This window comes from Girardinichthys multiradiatus, chromosome 8, assembly GCF_021462225.1.
Source record: "Girardinichthys multiradiatus isolate DD_20200921_A chromosome 8, DD_fGirMul_XY1, whole genome shotgun sequence".
Classification (NCBI taxonomy): domain Eukaryota; kingdom Metazoa; phylum Chordata; class Actinopteri; order Cyprinodontiformes; family Goodeidae; genus Girardinichthys; species Girardinichthys multiradiatus.
This window is the reverse complement of record NC_061801.1, coordinates 28,017,371-28,038,975: the sequence shown is the minus strand read 5'-3', so window position 1 is coordinate 28,038,975 and position 21,605 is coordinate 28,017,371. Positions and strand designations below refer to the sequence as shown.

At 40.4% G+C, this 21,605-nt stretch overlaps 2 protein-coding genes across 2 annotated transcripts; one reads left to right on the top strand and one right to left on the bottom strand.

Annotated features, from left to right (window-relative positions):
* Positions 1-5,407: 5,407 nt before the first annotated feature.
* On the top strand, positions 5,408-7,764 carry LOC124873047 (alpha-(1,3)-fucosyltransferase 7-like). The gene is made up of 2 exons (XM_047373527.1): positions 5,408-5,479; positions 6,433-7,764. Exon 2 carries the CDS (start codon positions 6,454-6,456, stop codon positions 7,504-7,506), a length of 1,053 nt encoding a protein of 350 aa, XP_047229483.1. The 5' UTR covers positions 5,408-5,479; positions 6,433-6,453; the 3' UTR covers positions 7,507-7,764.
* Positions 7,765-12,388: 4,624 nt separating this feature from the next.
* Positions 12,389-16,310, bottom strand: pou5f3 (POU domain, class 5, transcription factor 3). The gene is made up of 5 exons (XM_047372019.1): positions 15,276-16,310; positions 15,063-15,174; positions 14,732-14,862; positions 14,034-14,198; positions 12,389-13,945 (listed from the first exon to the last, which is right to left on the bottom strand). Exons 1-5 carry the CDS (start codon positions 16,035-16,037, stop codon positions 13,685-13,687), a joined length of 1,431 nt encoding a protein of 476 aa, XP_047227975.1. The 5' UTR covers positions 16,038-16,310; the 3' UTR covers positions 12,389-13,684.
* Positions 16,311-21,605: the final 5,295 nt, after the last annotated feature.

The window sequence follows — 21,605 nt, the reverse complement described above, 5'->3', positions numbered from 1 at the left end:
ACTTTTCAGATTCAAGTTTTTTTTTTTTACTTGCAGATTTTTATTTCGGGTTCAAACTTCTGGCCCTGTTTTTGCGTGGGGGGCGGGGCCTCAGATCATGGGTGTGCGGAATCATGACTGACAGCTCAACACAGCGGCTGAACAACATATTCCCAGCTGTTGCATTCAGGGACCATGGGAACTGGAATCATCTGTAATACATAATCGATATTCTGTATATATTTGATTGGTTTTGAAAGATACCATACTTCACCGATAGAAGCAGCTTACGTGAATACACGACGCGCATCTCAGAAGAGAAAATATGATCTTGACAGATTTGCACAGCATTTTAAGTCCGTGTTGGAGATTTCCCATGCTCTCAACATAAAGCAAAAGAACCACCAGACTAAGCGGCGGGAATGAAACCAGATGCAAAACGAGCCGGTATTTTCCGAATATCCTTGCATAATTAAGCATACGGGGCAACCCCGGTATATACCAGTATATGCAGAAGAAGAGAAGAAGAAGCAGCACTAGCACCAAATAAACGGACCAAGAAACTACGGTACAAAGCCAGGTACTGTTAAAACGTTTATATATGTCTTAATGTCGTTAATATATGCTCTTGGTCCGTTTATTTGGCGCTAGTGCTGCTTCTTCGTCTCTTCTTCTGTTGGCGGTTCGCAACAAATTCAGAGGTGCATACCGCCACCTACTGTACACCATTGTATAACTCCACCCACTATATTCTGAGCCTGAGATCACGTGACACCAAGTCGCTGATGTAAATTTGTATTCTCATAGAAAATAAATCGTATTCACAAACTGTTATAGCATATTGTATTCATAAAGAATAAACCACAACTGTAAACTTGAACTTTGTGTTTGTAATTTCTTGAAGCTGTAACATTTTATTTTGTATTCTTATAGAGAAAATATACAAACCTCTTTTGGAGTTTACTTATGCACAACTATTGACTAATATGCACACATTTCCGTCTTTACATACACATTGTTTTTGATAGCGTTCTTACCCCATAGTTATCTTTCAAAACCAATCACATATATACACAATATTGATGATGTATTACAGTTCCCACGGTCCCTGAATGCAACAGCTGGGAATATGTTGTTCAGCCTCTGTGTTGAGCTGTCAGTCATGATTCCTCACCCCCGTGATCTGAGGCCCCGCCCCCCACGCCAAAACAAGGCCAAAAGTTTGAAGCCGAAAAATAAATCTGCAAGTTAAAAAAAAAACTTGAATCTGAAAAGTAGTTTCAAACTTTTTTTTTCCAGTTGCAACATTTCCCAGTTTTCAAAATTTTTTGGGGAGGTTCAAAATAATTTTTCAGGTTAAAATTTTTTTTGTTTGAACAAACTTTATGGCCCCAATTTAGCTCCACACAAGTATATTAAAATGAACAACGATGTATTGCAGCAACTGTTAGATAATGTCTCCTCTGAGCTTAAAAAAAAATGAAAGTCTGGTTTAACATAAATAAATCTTTCAACCTGAACAAAACTAAAATCATGCTATTTGGTAAATACATTACCTGGCAAAAAAAAAAAGTTGCCACCTGGATTTAACTAAGCAAATAGGTACGGGCCTCCCATTGGATAATTACTGCATGGGCGATTATATTTCAGCTGGCAACAAGTTATTTAACCCCAACTGGTGCAATGAGTTGCTTCTCATTTCTTAAACAACCATGTCGAAAGACACATCCTGTGGTCGTGGAAAAGATGTCAGTCTGTAAAGAAGGGTCAAATCACTGGTATGCGTCAAAAAGAGGAAACATCTAAGGAGACTGCAGAAACTACCAAAATTGGGTTAAGAACTGTCCAACGCATTATTGCTCTTCGAGGAAGAAATATGGCCAGAAAAAAATCCCGAATTATTGTGATCGGCGATCACTTAAACGTTTGGTGAAATCAAATTGAAGAAAAACAACAGTAGAACTCTGGGTTATGTTTAATAGTGAAAGCAAGAGCATTTCCACACTCACAATGCGAAGGGAACTCAAGGGATTGGGACTGAACAACTGTGTAGCCTTAAGAAAACCACTAATCAATGAGGCTAACCAGGAAAAAAGTCTTCAATTTGCTAGGGAGCATAAAGATTGGACTCTGAAGCAATGGAAGAAGGTCATATGGTCTGATGAGTCCAGATTTACCCTGTTCCAGAGTATTGGCGTATCAGGGTAAGAAGAGAGGCAGGTGAAGTGATGCACCGATCATATCTAGTGCCTACTGTACAAGTTATCAGGCTCGAACTGTGAAAGAGTGGTTCAGGGAGCATGAGACATCATTGTCACACATGGATTGGCCACCACAGAGTCCAGACCATAACCCCATTGAGAATCTTTGAGATGTGCTAGAGAAGACTTTGCGCAGCTGTCAGACTCTACCATCATCAATGCAAGATCTTGGTGAAAAATTAATGCAACACTGGGTGGAAATAAATCTTGTGACATTGCAGAAGCTTATCGAAACACTGCCACAGCGAATGCGGGTCGTAATCAAATATAATGGCGGTCCAACGAAATATTAGTGTGTGACCTTTTTTTTTGGGGCGACTTTTTTTTGGCCAGGCAGTGTATAATAGAAACATTGATGCACGGTGGCGCAGTTGGTAGCACTGTTGTCTTGCAGCAAGAAGGTCCTGGGTTCGATTCCCAGCCTGGGGTTTTTCTGCATGGAGTTTGCATGTTCTCCCTGTGCATGCGTGGGTTCTCACCGGGTACTCTGGCTTCCTCCCACAGTCCAAAGACATGCCTGTAAGGTTAATTGGTCACTCTAAATTGCCCTTAGGTGTATGTATGAATGAGTGTGTGCATGGTTGCTTGTGTGTTGCCCTGCGATGGACTGGCGACCTGTCCAGGGTGTACCCTGCCTCTTGCCCATAGACTGCTGGAGATAGGCACCAGCTACCCTGCGACCCACTATGGAATAAGCGGTAGAAAATGACTGACTGACTGACTGATGCAAAAGTACAAATTGATGGGATTCCATTTGAAGAACTGGATGAAATGTCTCAGAGTGATAATAGACAATCAGTCAAACTGGAAATCACATATTAAGCATTTGCAATCAAAACCGTCATCAATCATTTTTTCATGGTTTTTGCAGCACTAGTGGCCTTTATTTTTCTCATTTTTTGACAGTAAGCTGACAGGAAAGGAATGAAGAGGGGGAAGATATGCAGCAAAGGTCACCTGGGCCAGGAGTCGAACCTGCAACATGTTTAATAAAGCTAAACTGGTTCTGGATCATAAATCACTCCATACTTTATACTGTACATATTTAACTCACTATTTAGAGGTACATAACTTCACTGCATCCATTAATCATACAACAAAAGAGACCAATACGCATCATTCACAATGTGGGATATCAGCATCACACCAACTCACATTCAAGATTACTTAAGCTTACAGATCTGGTCAAATTTCACACAGTGCAAATCATGTTTGGGGAAACCCAGAACTAGCAAATATCCAAACAATGTTCAGGGACAGAGAGGGAGGATATAATTTGAGGGATTATTTAAAATTAAAAACATTAACAAACAACAAATCGAACCTATTTTGTTTCCATATGTTGTGTTTGGCTGTTTGAATGTGGAGCTAAAGCAGTGTACAAACACAAAAGAGTTTAAAATAAAGTATAAAGGAAAGATTTTTGATCAATATAGAAATGAGGATCACTTCAGCTCCTAATTGATAGAATATGGAACTTCTTTGCAAATGTCTATAAACTAAACTGAATCTATAATAGTATCAATTGTGTTTACAAGAGTGAGCAGTCTACTGGTCCTTCTCAAAATATTAGCATATTGTGATAAAGTTCATTATTTTCCATAATGTCATGATGAAAATTTAACATTCATATATTTTAGATTCATTGCACACTAACTGAAATATTTCAGGTCCTTTATTGTCTTAATACGGATGATTGTGGCATACAGCTCATGAAAACCCAAAATTCCTATCTCACAAAATTAGCATATCATTAAAAGGGTCTCTAAACGAGCTATGAACCTAATCATCTGAATCAACAAGTTAACTCTAAACAGCTGCAAAAGATTCCTGAGGCCTTTAAAACTCCCAGCCTGGTTCATCACTCAAAACCCCAATCATGGGTAAGACTGCCGACCTGACTGCTGTCCAGAAGGCCACTATTGACACCCTCAAGCAAGAGGGTAAGACACAGAAAGAAATTTCTGAACGAATAGGCTGTTCCCAGAGTGCTGTATCAAGGCACCTCAGTGGGAAGTCTGTGGGAAGGAAAAAGTGTGGCAGAAAACGCTGCACAATGAGAAGAGGTGACCAGACCCTGAGGAAGATTGTGGAGAAGGGCCGATTCCAGACCTTGGGGGACCTGCTGAAGCAGTGGACTGAGTCTGGAGTAGAAACATCCAGAGCCACCGTGCACAAGTGTGTGCAGGAAATGGGCTACAGGTGCCGCATTCCCCAGACCTGGGCTACAGAGAAGCAGCACTGGACTGTTGCTCAGTGGTCCAAAGTACTTTTTTCGGATGAAAGCAAATTCTGCATGTCATTCGGAAATCAAGGTGCCAGAGTCTGGAGGAAGACTGGGGAGAAGGAAATGCCAAAATGCCAGAAGTCCAGTGTCAAGTACCCACAGTCAGTGATGGTCCGGGGTGCCGTGTCAGCTGCTGGTGTTGGTCCACTGTGTTTTATCAAGGGCAGGGTCAATGCAGCTAGCTATCAGGAGATTTTGGAGCACTTCATGCTTCCATCTGCTGAAAAGCTTTATGGAGATGAAGATTTCATTTTTCAGCACGACCTGGCACCTGCTCACAGTGCCAAAACCACTGGTAAATGGTTTACTGACCATGGTATCACTGTGCTCAATTGGCCTGCCAACTCTCCTGACCTGAACCCCATAGAGAATCTGTGGGATATTGTGGAGAGAACGTTGAGAGACTCAAGACCCAACACTCTGGATGAGCTAAAGGCCGCTATCGAAGCATCCTGGGCCTCCATAAGACCTCAGCAGTGCCACAGGCTGATTGCCTCCATGCCACGCCGCATTGAAGCAGTCATTTCTGCCAAATGATTCCCGACCAAGTATTGAGTGCATAACTGTACATGATTATTTGAAGGTTGACGTTTTTTGTATTAAAAACACTTTTCTTTTATTGGTCAGATGAAATATGCTAATTTTGTGAGATAGGAATTTTGGGTTTTCATGAGCTGTATGCCAAAATCATCCGTATTAAGACAATAAAAGACCTGAAATATTTCAGTTAGTGTGCAATGAATCTAAAATATATTAATGTTAAATTTTCATCATGACATTATGGAAAATAATAAACTTAATCACAATATGCTAATATTTTGAAATCTGCATTTCCTGCTTGTGAGATCTCCACCACTGAGTTATTGTGCACTCAATGTCCGTCAGAAGAAGCCGATTCTAGCTCTCGGTCTACCTACTGTCTCGACTTGAAAGGACTTCCGAATTGACACAGGTAGGAGTTATTCATGAATTTTCCCGCTGTACATAGATTTTCCTGATATTATTGTTTTTACTTTGAGTGTCTTTTGAACAACCTAAATCTCAACTGTTCTGTACAAAGTTCTAATTAAAGTGTTACCCTTGAACATAAACCTCATATTGTGTCATGTAACAGCCACAAACAATGTATTTTGTTGGAATTTTATGTTAGACCAATACAAAGTAGTGATTGATTTTGAATTAGAATAATTTTTTCCACTCAGATATACAGAATATCTGAAAACTATGGCTTTTCTGTATATTCCGCCCCTCTTTACTCTGATACTTCTAAATAAAATCAGTAACCTAGTTTGTAAATAGATAGATTTTGGTATAGATACAGCTTTTCTTTGAAGGCTTTTACTTCTCAGAAATTAGTTAAATCATTTGTTCCTTCTCTACTAGTTTGTTTTTCTGACAGAATCTGCCAATAAACATTGACGTTTGTGGTGGTAATGTGAAAAAAAAGGGAACTATATTACATACTGCTACATGGGGCTCCAAAAGCAGCGAACATTTTACAGGACAGATCAAAAAAAAAAAATCTGCTATGTAAAAATAGAACGCTAACATGCCAGCAGTCAGAGCTGCAGCTGCTAAGAGAGTCTACTGCAGGCAAGATAGTTACTGCTCGTTCAAAACGCTCAACATCGAGGTCATGTCCCAAAGTCTTCCTGAAAGTAGAACTTCAGATTGCGCATGAAGTTGTATATCTTGGAGTCCCCACGGTCTTCACCTCATCGGTTCAGAATCATGTTAAAGACGTAACCAAAATCATTTATTTCAGACTAAAGTGATTTAACCAAATCATGTTGTCAAAAATGTGGCCAGACCGTTTCCCACTCCACAAACTGTAAAAGCAATAAAATCCCTTCTATTGCACAGTAGCCTTTAGATATAAAATTGGTTTTCTTTGTTTTATAACAGGGAAGTGACTGTGCTAAAAAGATGAATGTCACATCCATGAAGAATGCCATCCTCTTCTGCACCATGTTTGTTTTGCTTCTTATTTTCTACTTCGGATGGAGAGGGCCTGAATTCTCCAGCTTCACTCATTTAAGCAGCACAAAAAACATGACTGTCCTCCTGTGGAACTGGCCTTTTGGACAATCTTTCAGTCTGAAGGGTGATGTGTGCTGGGATCTGTACAAAATACCAAACTGTAAACTGGTGGACCAGCGCTCCTTGTTCCCCTTGGCTCATGTGGTGGTGTTCCACAACAGAGAACTGATACAAGGACGCCAGAAGCTGCCCACCGACCTCCCACGGCCACAGGGCCAAAGGTGGGCCTGGATGTCCCTGGAATCTCCTGCTCACAATGGAAACTTGCAGAAATTTGCAAATATCTTCAACATGACCATGTCCTACAGGAGGGATGCTGATGTGACCTTACCTTATGGTGAGCTACTACCTGTGGAGCCTGAAGGTAACCTGATGGAGGACAGCCACATAAATAAGACCACTTTGGTGTGTTGGGTGGTCAGCAACTACATGAACCACCACAAAAGGACCCAAGTGTACAAAGAGCTCATTGCCACAGTTCCTGTGAAGGTTTATGGACAATGGAATAAAAAGCCACTCTCCTCTGCTGACCTCTTACCAACAATCTCTCGCTGCTACTTTTATTTGGCTTTTGAGAACTCACTGGCCAAGGATTATATCACAGAGAAGCTGTGGAAAAATGCTTACCAAGGAGGGGCTGTACCTGTTGTACTGGGCCCCCCGATAAGTGACTACAAAGCTGTGGCTCCAGATCATTCTTTTATACATGTGGATGAGTTCGCATCTGTACAAGAACTGGGAAAGCACCTTCAAAGACTTGCAGAGGACAGGGAGCGATACGAGGATTATTTTCACTGGAAAAAATACTGGAAAGTGAAAGTTAATGGAGACTGGAGGGAAAAGCTGTGTAAGATCTGTTTACGGTACAACAATTTATCTCAGCACAAAGTTTATTCAGATCTAGAAGCCTGGGACACGATAGATTACACTAGACCATGAAGGTTTGTGTTTGTTTTGCTTTTTAGTTGAGACATAACCTTTGGATCATTTTCTAGTTTTCTGTTCAATCTTTGTACCTAGGGGTGCACAATAAAAGCTGTGACATCTTGTTTTGTTTATTAAAAAACTAAATCCTTTAATAACTTAAAATGATCAATAACATATAGACCACGTTTTGTCTCACCTCCTACATTGCTACGTGCTTTTGCTGTTTTTTGGCACTGGCTTCTTTTTTCTTAGGCAACAAATGCAAAAGCCTAACTATAATTGCTGAGGATATGGTACAGGGGGCGATACTACACCCTCAATGACAAAAACATGTCCACTCTGGATGTAATTTGGCGTTCATGCCAATCAGCAAGGAGTTTATAAATGATTTGATTTGGGAGGAGCATGAAGAACAGCACCAGAGGGGTTACTGTTCACTCAGTCAGTGATGCTTGTCGAGTCATTTGGTCTCCTCAAAACCTACGAACAAGAGTTCATAAACAAGTTATTTGACATTTGAAGCTCTGTCATCTTCCACACCAGACTGACAGCAAGTTCATACAGAACTATCTCTCTCTGCAGTTAGAGCATACAGCTGCCATGTCTCTCACTTACTTCTGCAAAGTAGTATTAGATTCAACTGGATAGCAGAGGATGAAAATCCAAAATAATTTTAAAGATTTCCAACAGATTGCATTAAATTATTCTATTTAATGGAAGCACTGAGCATGTGGTTAAGTAAATAGTTTTGAAACTAGAGAAGACGGGGCCTGTCTTGCATTTTGTTTCCTCTCTAAAACCTTTGTGGTTTACCTCTGCAGCTCTGTAACTTTTGCGGCTTTGCTATGAGGACCTTGCTTTCTACAACTCCCTCGCACCCAATTCTCTGATTGTTTCAAAACCCCCAGTAAACGTTTATGTGCATTTCGCCATTGTTAGGAATAACCTTTATTAATATGGTTATAGCTGTTTTTCCCATTATACTTTAGTGAAATAAAGTATAAGTTCTAATGTTTCCCTTTTGTTACAATAGAATAAGAATGCTCATAGACATACAGTACAACGATAATTGGCCCAAGGGTTGTCATAAATGACCTGAGGCTGGGACACTGGGGTTGATAGAGGAGCAACCGGTATAACTGGTTTGATTAGAAAGCCACAGCACACTTAGATTAAGTATGGACACCCGCTACTACACAATCTTTTTATGTGCAATTTTCCCAAGCATTGCATGGTCGGAGCTTGATGGGAACGGTGTGTGCAGTACTGCATAGTTTGGCAACTAACTTGAATTTTTTCCAAAATGTGAATAATCTTTGTTTTTGCAGAAATGAAACTTCAAATAGTACAGAAATGGACATTGCAGAAATGAAACTTCAAATAGTACAGAAATGGACATAGCAGCAGGCACTTTGAAAGGGTTCAGTAAAGTAAAGTAGTTATTATTATTATTAAGATATACTTTTTTTTTAAATGGGGAAAAATATATATTTTTTAATTGACTTAATTGAACTTAGTACATACTGCTACATGGGGCTCCAAAAGCAGCGAACATTTTACAGGACAGATTAAAAAAAAAAAAATCTGCTATGTAAAAATAGAACGCTAACATGCCAGCAGTCAGAGCTGCAGCTGCTAAGAGAGTCTACTGCAGGCAAGATAGTTACTGCTCGTTCAAAACGCTCAACATCGAGGTCATGTCCCAAAGTCTTCCTGAAAGTAGAACTTCAGATTGCGCATGAAGTTGTATATCTTGGAGTCCCCACGGTCTTCACCTCATCGGTTCAGAATCATGTTAAAGACGTAACCAAAATCATTTATTTCAGACTAAAGTGATTTAACCAAATCATGTTGTCAAAAATGTGGCCAGACCGTTTCCCACTCCACAAACTGTAAAACCAATAAAATCCCTTTAAAAAAAAGTCTTAAAATTATTAGAAAGTATTTTTCCTTTCATCATTGCCTGATTCTTCAGAAATGCAGTGTACTACACTAAAAACTAAAAGGTTGGGTATTTTTTGGAAACAGATGGTACCTATATTGGTTTAAATGTCATGTAGGATATAGCCATTGATGCATGATCTCCACTTTAATGGAGAAAGGATTCCTCCAAAACATAGAATCAAAATACTTGAAAATGTTAACATTACTTCTTGCCTGATAATGTTATCAATTTTGAGGTGCAGCATTTTTGGTAGACTTTGAAATCATATTTAGTGCACTTACACCGCATAGCTAAGAGGTGGCTGTGTAACTGGGTATACAAATTCCAGTGAAGTGGTTTTTAGGTTACACTATTAGCACCCATACACACTTCAGTATAGATGACTACAGTAGTAATCAGCAAACATGACTGCTTTGGTGAAGGGACCTCACATTATGTCATTAAAAGGTCATACATTATTGTCACAGGTTGTGTCAAACATCAAAATAAGAAACAGGAGTTCAAAAAAATATTTGCATGTTAAAGGTTTTTCACCAGTCATAGTTATGACTGTAGTGCAACTGCATATTTATATGGTCCAAACAATATTTTACATTTGCGGATGCATTTGAAAAGATTTGCTGCACAGCTCAATGTTGATTAGGAAATACCATGTAATTTTGCAATAAAATATATCAAGCATGCACTGCATTGGAAAAAAAAAAATTCAGGTGCGCTAAATGTGGTGCATTAATAAACTGTCTAGATTCTACTCAGTTAGCCAAGCCTCAACTAGCCTCCTGATCCCTGATGTACAGGTCCTTCTCAAAATATTAGCATATTGTGATAAAGTTCATTATTTTCCATAATGTAATGATGAAAATTTAACATTCATATATTTTAGATTCATTGCACACTAACTGAAATATTTCAGGTCTTTTATTGTCTTAATACGGATGATTTTGGCATACAGCTCATGAAAACCCAAAATTCCTATCTCACAAAATTAGCATATTTCATCCGACCAATAAAAGAAAAGTGTTTTTAATACAAAAAATGTCAACCTTCAAATAATCATGTACATTTATGCACTCAATACTTGGTCGGGAATCCTTTTTCAGAAATGACTGCTTCAATGCAGCGTGGCATGGAGGCAATCAGCCTGTGGCACTGCTGAGGTCTTATGGAGGCCCAGGATGCTTCGATAGCGGCCTTTAGCTCATCCAGAGTGTTGGGTCTTGAGTCTCTCAACGTTTTCTTCACAATAGCAGCTGACACGGCACCCCAGACCATCACTGACTGTGGGTACTTGACACTGGACTTCTGGCATTTTGGCATTTCCTTCTCCCCAGTCTTCCTCCAGACTCTGGCACCTTGATTTCCGAATGACATGCAGAATTTGCTTTCATCCGAAAAAAGTACTTTGGACCACTGAGCAACAGTCCAGTGCTGCTTCTCTGTAGCCCAGGTCAGGTGCTTCTGCCGCTGTTTCTGGTTCAAAAGTGGCTTGACCTGGGGAATGTGGCACCTGTAGCCCATTTCCTACACACACCTGTGCATGGTGGCTCTGGATGTTTCTACTCCAGACTCAGTCCACTGCTTCCGCAGGTCCCCCAAGGTCTGGAATCGGCCCTTCTCCACAATCTTCCTCAGGGTCTGGTCACCTCTTCTCGTTGTGCAGCGTTTTCTGCCACACTTTTTCCTTCCCACAGACTTCCCACTGAGGTGCCTTGATACAGCACTCTGGGAACAGCCTGTTCGTTCAGAAATTTCTTTCTGTGTCTTACCCTCTTGCTTGAGGGTGTCAATAGTGGCCTTCTGGACAGCAGTCAGGTCGGCAGTCTTACCCATGATTGGGGTTTTGAGTGATGAACCAGGCTGGGAGTTTTAAAGGCCTCAGGAATCTTTTGCAGCTGTTTAGAGTTAACTTGTTGATTCAGATGATTAGGTTCATAGCTCGTTTAGAGACCCTTTTAATGATATGCTAATTTTGTGAGATAGGAATTTTGGGTTTTCATGAGCTGTATGCCAAAATCATCCGTATTAAGACAATAAAAGACCTGAAATATTTCAGTTAGTGTGCAATGAATCTAAAATATATGAATGTTAAATTTTGATCATTACATTATGGAAAATAATGAACTTTATCACAATATGCTAATATTTTGAGAAGGACCTGTATACCTCAAACAGAAAACCAAATGCTACAAGGTTTTACGAGATCCCAGAATCTAAAACTTTTTCGATTTTGAGAAAAAAAAAGAAATGTGTAAGAATTTTGTTCTCAAAGCAGACTTTCGCAAATCTATGACTAAAGATGTTAACGAACAGACTTGATACACTTCTGTCACCCAATCTGATAGCTAAATTTAAATATAAGCAGCTGAAATTTTTATCCAATTTCCTCACTGGCTAAAATATGTTAACAGGTTGTTGCAGCATTATGTCCAACCCCTTTTTTTGCAACATGGGTGCCTTTTTTTTTTTTTCTTAAAGTAGGCAGACAGGAAGTGGGGTGGAGAGAGGGGGAAGACATGCATAATAGTCTCCGATGTCGGGACTCAAACCCAAGGCCGCTCTGTTGAGGACTGAAGCCTCTCTATATGGTCTTGCAATCTACCACTACAGCCTCACCGCTGGCAAAGGTTCAACTATTTTTCCAATGGTTAAATGAACTCTTCTCATTGAAAGAGGGCTGGGTAACAAGTTTTAGAACTGAGGCTGTGTTAAAGTTCAAATTCACAGGAAGTAGTGGTTCACGTGTCATTTTTAACAAATTGATGCTTGAAATTGATTCAGAGTGAAACTGTCAAAGTACGGCATTGATATGATTTTTAATCTGTGCTGGATAAAGAAATACGCAAAGACTTTATATAAAGCTGCATTTGGAAGTAAAATGAGTCCAAAAACCCTTATATGCATGACTTCATCTTGACCTTTGCAGGTGAAAAAAAAACAACACATACCAAGAACAGTTGACAAAGTTTTATGATTTTGTTGCTCTACTCATCAGAACATTAATCTTGGCTTCCAATTTGGTAGTGTAACCGCTTTCTGACATCTAGTACAAGTATTGAGGCCAATCAAAGATGAATGACCAATAAAGTTAAGCCAATTTTTGAGCAATTTTGATGAATAGAATAAAACTTGAAACCTTCATTTTCCTAAAATGATTTACATTACACAGGTTAGAAAAAGATTAAAAACAAAATCACCATCAGATGAGAAAAGACAATTCATTACATGTACAAACATTTAAGAAAAAAAAAAACAAGCAAACTTAAGCAAATGTTAATTCCATCGAGTGTTTTCAGATGATTTATCTCACTGCCACAATTCAATATATTAGAATTCTTTGTCAATTTTAGTAGTTTCACATTAAAAGCTAATAGCTGCAGTAAATGTTACAGATGCACAGATGTCAGGTTTTCAAGGAAACAAGAAAGGTAAAGAGAAATATGATTCAAAACAAGTCTAGTTCATTGTTGTCATAATTCAATGGCACTTGAGGACTTGATGTACATGGTAAAGCAAAGAAAATTAACATGTAATTAAAAAGTTCACTTCTAAAATGCAATCCTAGTGAGCACCTTCAGCTGAGCTAATCATCAGATGGAAGCAATTTAATTTTTACTGGATGTCAGCCAAAGTAAACAGCGATCTAGTCATAAAATAAAGTAAGTTTGAAGACTGCAAGAGGAACCTTGTAAAACCTGTTGGCAACCAAAAGTGATGAAACACTTTCCATTTTCCCCTTCTAAAATCTCCTTAATTTAGCTTTTAATGTGTGCAACCTTAAATCCTAAGTAGTATTTGATGTGACATTGAAAATTACAAGTTTGTGCAAAAATATATCCAAGATACTTTGTCGCTAACAGCTGCCATTTCCAGATAAAGTATTGCACAAATATAGACAGAACTCAAATATTTGAAGTTAAACCTGCTCTTGGGTTGAGCAGTATTAAAAAGCTTTAACCCCATTCTCACTTCACATCCTTACTAAAAACTGGAGTACAAATCTGCAAAGAGGGCTTAACTTATCCACAATGCAAGAAAAGAAAGGCACTGTCAGTTTTAAACACTTCTGATTAAAAGCCTATTGTACACATTTTTTTTTTTTTTTATAGTTAAAAAGAAACCTCTTAGATTTGGCATGTTTCCAATTATCCAGGCAACTGGAATCAGACCCAATTTTCAGCTCAGGTTTGGTTTAGATGGATACTCGAGAGGGAACGCTGTGGTCTGGCTGGGAGACTACCCACCAGTTTATCCAGTCAGGTGACCAACCAGTCCAGGGTGCAGAGCCTGTTTCAGGACATCGGGTCGGTGAAGCTGGGGCATGTAGAGGCCGGGAGGAGGTGCTCCAGTGTAGCTGGAAGATGGGTACGCTTGGCTTTGAATGGGGGAAGGGGCCATGTTCAGTGGTGAGGGGCTCTGCTCGTAGTATTGGCCTTCACACTCCTCGTCCAGCGGCAGGGCCAGACGCTTTCCCTTCTGTCTTCGATTGCAGAACCAAACACGCACCACCTACCAAAGCAAACACCATTACAGAACCTGCCAACTCTGGAAAACGTAGAAATAAAAAGATCACTTCTGGACATTTTTCTACACTTACATCTCTTTCCAGGCCCAGATCATCTGAGATCTGAGTTATTTCCTGAGTGTTGGGCTTGGGACATTTGATAAAGTAGGCCTCCAAAGCAGAACGCACTGCTCCCTCCAGACTAGTCCTTCGCTTTCTCTTTCTGGTGTCAACGAACACTCGCTCAATCTTGTACATCTGAGGAAAAACAATATTAAGACTGTTAATTAAAGCTGTATTAGAAAAAAAACATTCAATAGATTTTTACTCCAGTTGGTGTGTCCCACATCAAAGTTCCCCAAGTCCAGTACTCAAGAGCACTCAACTTTTAGATGCATCCCTTCTCCAACATACTTGTATCAAAAGAATGGCTTATTACCAGGCCTCCATGGAGCTGAATGCCATTCTGAGGATGGGATTCATTTTTTTGATTGGGGTGTGTTGGGGAAGGCATGCATCTAAAAGTTGCATGATGACAGATTTCCAGTACTGGACTTTGGAAACCCATGTGGCCTGCTCCCTGTGTCTAGTCAAAATTCACGTGATCACTAACCAGATGGGTTTACCCACTAGGTGGCGCATCACAAGAGCAGATGGCTTTGATTCTTGCTACTGTTTGCTCAGCAGGAAGTTTAACTACTGTAGGCCTGAAAAGATCTGCACTATCAAGTCCCTGCTCCATCTTTTGTTTTCTTGCAAAGTAGATGGCAGATGTTATGAGCTGCACTTACATCCTGAGGATTTTCCGAAGTTTCTGCCTCATCCAGCCATCTCTGCAAAAGGGGTTTCAGCTTGCACATGTTCTTGAAGCTCAGCTGCAGAGCCTCAAAGCGGCAAATGGTTGTCTGGCTGAACATCTTGCCTACATTGATAAAGACAAAACAACTTGTTTTCAGGAAGGCTCTTTGTTTCTCAAGAAGTTTGAACATTGACCAGAGCATTGTATTAAAAGGCTGACAGTATCCAAGTATTTAACATTTAGATTTTGCAGAACTGTTCAAGTACAAAGATTCATCAAAGTTATGCCAGTATGCAAAAAAAATCATCAACATGGAAACCTACCATAAAGGTTACCTAGCGCAAGGCCAACATCTGCTTGAGTGAACCCCAAAGTAATGCGTTTGTGTTTCAACTCTTTGGCAAACTGCTCCAGTTCTTCAGTGGTGAGATTCTCCTGAGAACCAGAGACAATTTTACATTAGACAACTAGTCTGAATGGCTATGTTTAGTTTGTGTTTCAAGTTAACCTAGTTATAGTGCATGTTATTGACCTACCTCTTCAGAGTCGCTGCAGCCCCCACTTGATGATCCGCTGCTCCGCGTGTTGGAGGCCGGGTTCTGCGCCTGGGGCTCAGAAGAAACCTGGTTTGAGTTCACGCTAAAAAATGTGTTCCCCTGGATCCCGTTGCTTGGGGGTGAGGGGGACAATGACGGGGACGACGCCGAGGATGCTGAGGGGTTTTGATTATTGCTTCCTGGTGGGGTGATGTGCGTGATCCCGGGCCAGAAGGAAGGGTTCCAAGCTGGGGCGTAGAAAACTCCATGAGTCATACCTGTAGAAGGTGCAGGAGTCGGATACTGTTGCACCTTCATCTCGGTGGCATAACCCTCTCCATTGTCCTCCTCAGTCTTGATTTCGGGGAATCGGATTTGCTCCCGAGTCTCAGCCATCTGAGGGCTCGGGTTTGTGGGCTGGGTGGCGGCAGTCCCGCCGGGTACCTGGCCGGTGTACTCGGGTGCAGCAAAGGGAAACCAATGCTTTGGCTGCCCGAAGTCCCCAACCTGCAGATCCGATCCCCTGTAGTCGCTGGCGACGGGTGGAAACGGGAGGAACGATTGTGTGGTTGCGGGTGTGATCGCTCCGTAGGTATGTTTGCTGTAAAACAGACTCGGGTCTGGTAAAACCCCGTGAGGAAGCTGGAAAGACGAAGCATTGCCCATACCTTCCTGACCCAAAACATGGGTGCTGCAAGCGCGGGCCCGACTAAAGTCATATGGCCGGCTTTGGATCTCCGGAGTCTGCGATCTGTCAGCCATCTTCCCAAGAGCCGAGACAGTAAAATCTTGGTTGCAAACGACTCCAATACTTGAAAACTTTCAAAAAAGTTAAAAATAGCTTAGTTTACACCTACCCATCTGTTTTCAAGTAAAAATGACAGATTTTTTTTTCAGAAGGCCTCAACGTTCTGAATGTTACACCATAGTCGCCTCTAGTTGGCTTTCTCCATTAAAATCATGTTTTATCAACCGCTTCTTCGCTGAAATGCTCGTCCCTTGTGGTGGGTCCACAGGTTTTCCTAATCACAGCAGCCGTAGTTGGAGATCGCCTTTCTCTGCTCCCATTGGCTGGCGCAAACAATCACGCACAGCTGATAGCAAATTTGTGAATGACCTTGATTCTTCCCCAGAGAAGTGGGCGTGTCTTTTTCGTGAATCTCGCAAATTTTGTGAATCTGAAGCAAATCTAAGCGGCATTGATGTAAAACATCCTTGATGCAGCACAAAACAGTAAAAAAAATAAGCGCATTTACAATTCCTATGCTAAATAGACAGGAGTCACCTCCGATGTAAATACATATTGTGACACCATACGTTGCTCTTCTCATTCATGAATTATAAAGCTGCATTTGTTTAAATTATGCCTTTTTAAGGAGATATTAAAATCCTTCAGTTTACTCTGAATTCATCCATTAAAAAAAGATAACCCTGTGGACCTAATCTGAAACCGTTATCAAACATGTTAACCTAATTACTCAGGACATATTTAATTAGAAACAAACATGGCTTGGGCTCATTTTATTATGCTTAATATATGAGGCTGTTGAAGTGGAAACTGTGGCTCATGAGGACATTTTACTGGGTGCCTTAAGGGTAAGTTAGTTTTAGGTTTGACGACTCGTTTCTGTGCATACATCTTATAACTACTCCAATAGGTTTTTGTGTTTAAAGTTGTATTAACGTCTATAGCTCCGTTTAAAATGAGTTGCTGATGATATTCTACTTTTAAAAAAAAAATAAAAAAAAAACTACAATCGATATTTTAATTGCTGATATGAGGTTTTAAAGAGTGGTAGTTAAATGGATGGATTGTGCATTTAGGTGAGGTCTCATTCACCCTGAATCGATCCTCATTCAGGAGCCTGGATGGCCGGCGCATCGCTGCAGATGGTGCTCCCCCCCCCCCCGCGCGAGTCGTCGACCGCAGATTGCGGCAGGAAGACGCACTGCGGGGAAGGAGAGGGGGTGCCATTGTGCGTCGTGGCTCCGGGGCACCCCGTGGATTTCAGATCCCGAGTTGCGATGGTCGACCATTAGCTCCTTTTCACATTAGAACAATAAGTCTCAACCCTTTGATTCCATCCCACACCGATGGCCTCTCACCCAGCCCCCCACCCCCATCTCTGCCTCTATCATCTGAAACAAACACCAACTAAAAGTTTCGCCCTGGTCCTACGTGGTATCCATGCAGTGTCATTTGGCCCAAAGGTCCAAAACTGGTCTGGGAACCAAGTCTGCAGATGCAATAACCACACTGTCCGGAATTTCTCCTGGTGACAGTCAGTGAATCAGCTGTTAGACGCATCTAGGACAAAATACTTCATTTTTGCCTTGATACTGCTTAAATAAGTGATTCCTGACTGTGGGATGTTAAAAAGCCAAATAAAACAGCGATAAGATATTAAGTCAAAGCTCAAAATACAGAAACTACAGTGTCTTACATGCACTTTTATTCACATCGTATTACATAGAACATTACAAGCCCACCTCCACACTTTAATCACCCTTTGCTTCAGTTACAGTCCTTTTCAGGTAAGTATCTACCAGTTTTGTTCATCCAATGCTGATTTTGTTTGTGTTTGTTTTCTTTGCAAAATAACTTGAGCTTAGTCAGACAGATGGACAGCATCTGTGAACACTCAGATTTAAGTCTGGACTTTGACTAGGCCCTTCTAACACAATACTGTGGTTTCATCTGAACTATCCTAATATAGCTCTGCTTGTCCTGCTGGAAGTATTTTGCAGCCTCTTACAGGCTCTCTTCCACAGTCGTTCTGTGATATGATGTAGCTCCAACTAGCTCCCATAAACTCTCATAAGCTTCACTGTTCCTGCAGAAGAAAAGCATCCCTTAAACTGCCACCATCATGTTTTACTGTGAGTGGATACAGCCGTTGAAGTTATGTTTTAATTTTTATTTCGGGGTAAGAGAGTAAGATAAGGTGCAAAACACTATGTGCTGTGGAAAACTAACATTACACATCACACTAAACATGCCATCCCCAATATAAAACATGGTGGGAAAGTCTTTTTCTTCAGGAAGGACAGGGACGCTGGGCAGAGTTCATAGTAAGATAAACTGAGATAAATGCAGGTTAATGCTGGAAAATACTTGTTTGAGACTGCAAAAGACTTGAAACTGCTGTGAAGGTTGGGGTTAACGACCTCTAATCATATAGCCACAGCTTCAATTCAATGGTGTTGATCAAAGGTTTAGGTGTGAACAACATGAAAATAGGTGTTGATAGAGGTTCTCAATCCAGTCTTACTGAATTTATGCTGTTTTGCAAGGAGGCATTGGCACAACTTTCAGTCTTTAGATGTGTAAAGCTGGTAAAGACATTTTAAACGACTACAGGTCAACTGCAGCAAAAAGTGGTTCTACAAAGTATGTACTCCATACAAATATATGCCAGACTTTAAGGTTTTATTTGTAAAAAAGGACCAAATCAATGGCTTAAAAGACATCAAACTAATTCCTTACAGGCATTGTCCTGGGCAATGGACTTGGGAGGATAATTGTCATGCAAAAGGAAAACAGCAAGACAGATAGCAGACTTCAGGCTGGGTCTGAGAGAGAGAGAAAGGAGGACTACAGAGCTCTCATCTCAGGGAGTCCAAGGGAAAGGGGGGTTGAATAGCTTGATACAGTGAGGTGTAGATGTGGGGAGGGTGAGTATTTAGCCAGAAACCCCCACAGATGTCTCAGATCTTGTCTTTTTGTGTGTGTTTTAGGCGACCTCGGCTTGCAGGACTGATCTGCTCTAACGGAGGAGCAGGGAAAGTAAGGGATGAAACACAGTGACAGAGTTGACATGTTGAATTTGTTCGTCTCCTGCCCCTTTTCTTTGAATTAATTACCAAGCATATTAACCTCAGTGTGCTGCAGATAAACCTCTCCCTGACCATTTTATGAATTTTAAGGTACAGGGGCCTGCACTGTTTGATGAAGCTGCCACTGTTATATCTAGAGTCAACAGTTTAACTTTTTCCCACCTCAGGTAATAGCTGTGTAAAAGTTTCTAAAATAAATTATTTCTGTATTAAAGAGTGAAGACAATGTTCACCTCTCTTTCCCATTTTGAACAGTGTCCAAGAAAAAGGGTAAATGGTCTGAACTTGTATAGCGCCTTATCAAGTCCCCAGACACCCCCAAAGCGCTCAAACAGAGCCCAAAATAGGCTCTGTTTTAAATTATAACCCCATTATACCTCAAAAACTTCATTCAGTTTTCTTCACTAATCATTACTCATTTTTTGCAACATTTTTACAATACTTAATAGGTGTTTTTTTGAGCTCATGTGGTTTAACCTTCATGTTTCCAGACTTTATTTTAAAATTGGTTAAATACAACTTAAATTTCTAATTAAAGTAAAGCTTATCTACAAAACATACTCAAAGTTTTAATTTGTTCTTGAAATTCCAGTTAGTAAATACTGGAATTGTTGCAAAGATTCCCAGCTTTCAGTTTGCTGCTGATCTGATAAAATGCCACTACTTGGATTCCTGGAATCAGTCCCTCCTGTTGAGCAGCACAGTAATCCCCCACAAACAAGTCTGATGGCTTTTTGATTTTCCTCCCTAATGACCCTCTTGCCTTTGACACCCACCTTCACATGCCTTCCACCTCCACCCCACCCAGGTTTTCATTCGAGGGCCAGTGGGCTGCCTTCCTTCCACTGTCCACCAGCACAAAGGCTTTAAATGGCCCTTGGCATGTGGTGCAATGGGGACGGGGGACTGACTCGTCCTCTCCCAACAGCACACAACTTCACAAAAAACACTCACGGAAACTTGCAGGGTCCTCCTTTAACCCACACTGTCTGTGTGTTTTTAATTTCCAGTGCCTCTACTGAATTTAGAACAAACCTAACAACAAACATTAAATTAAAGAAGTGCTCTAATGGTCTCATCCAAATGCTCCAAAAAGTATTTTGTATTTAGAAGTAAAACAGAAATAACATATTTATTGCAGCATCATAATCTAACCCCTAAATATAAGAGCAATGCTAAATATAAGAACACCCTGTTAATATAAAATCAACTCCCACAACATCACAGATCCTCCACCATACTTAACAGTAGGAACAATGTGCTTTTCCACATATTCACCCTTTGTTTCCAACAAATCTGGAGTGTTTGTTGACAAAAAGCTCAATTTTGGTGCCATTGACCAGAGCACACAGTTTACAATCCGAGTAAAGTTTAGCAAACTCAATATTGTTGTAAAATGGGAGTTTTTACTCTCTTTCCTCCCTGTGCACCACCGGGTCCGTTTCTCTCCAGTTCCGAGCCCCAACCAGTAAAACCAGCAAAGTATTTACCTTGTGAAATAATGAGAAATGGTTAGGTATAAAATCAAGATTTAATGCCAAAATGATCAGTGTACAGTGTATACAACTGAACAGATACGGAGAGACATTCACCGTCGGTACCGGGCCCCCCTCAGCCCATCTTAGGGATGAACCGAGAGGAGCAAAAAATGGAGCGTGAGTCCTGCTTTTATCTACGCCTTTTCTTAACCCTCCTAAAGGGTGTCATCCTCTTGTATCAGTTTATCTTTGACTATGTGTTGCGTCTTATGTGATATCAACAGTTATGTTGTGTAAGCTGTAGCAGTGAGCGGTGCGGTAGATAAGCAACAAGGCCAGATATATTTAATTAGGGCAGCAAAGAGATGATTAGAAAAGGCCAAAGAATCATACATCCATAACAATATGCTGACATGTGTGATGGTAGGACAGAAATTTTTTTTTCTTTCTGACATCTGTCCCAAACAACTAGTTGCCATCTAACTTCAGTGGTTATTTTGGACATTTAGTGAGCCTAAAGTGCCACTCTTTGCTGCAGTCCTCTAACAGTGAGTGTTTTAGATTTTTTACATTCCTTACAATCCTTCCTAATTGTGTGTTTTGGCAGGATGAAATATGGGTCCACATCCAACAGAATGGCAAGTGGGAAGTACACACAAGTACATCAGAGGAACAGAAAATAATACCCTATTAATTAGAAATTCCAAGAAACTCTGATATACTGAAAATGAACAGCTTCTGTTGTTATTATTTAATTATATTTTGGAATTATTAGGGGTGCTAATTACTCTGGCATAAGCATGATTTTATAATTTTCTTCTCTGCTGAAACTTTGAGTATTTCAAATAACCCCATTTAAATGGAGAAATTCCAAATCATTCTAAACTTCGATATCCGTATTTCGTTGCCTCCTTCACCCGTTTTTTTCAACAACTCTTTCCAAAATAAAAGCATCAGGAAGAAAAACTATTAAATGCAAGGCTAATCCAGATTTTCAGACTAAACTCTCAACAGT

Excerpts from the sequence above, each read along its gene's own strand:
- pou5f3 (XM_047372019.1), bottom strand. The coding sequence starts at position 16,037 with ATGGCTGACAGATCGCAGACTCCGGAGATCCAAAGCCGGCCATATGAC. Across the intron at positions 14,199-14,731 it reads CTTCGGAAAATCCTCAGGAT|ATGTACAAGATTGAGCGAGT; the intron begins GTAAGTGCAGCT and ends GTTTTTCCTCAG. Across the intron at positions 13,946-14,033 it reads ATCTGGGCCTGGAAAGAGAT|GTGGTGCGTGTTTGGTTCTG; the intron begins GTAAGTGTAGAA and ends TTGCTTTGGTAG.
- LOC124873047 (XM_047373527.1), top strand. The coding sequence starts at position 6,454 with ATGAATGTCACATCCATGAAGAATGCCATCCTCTTCTGCACCATGTTT.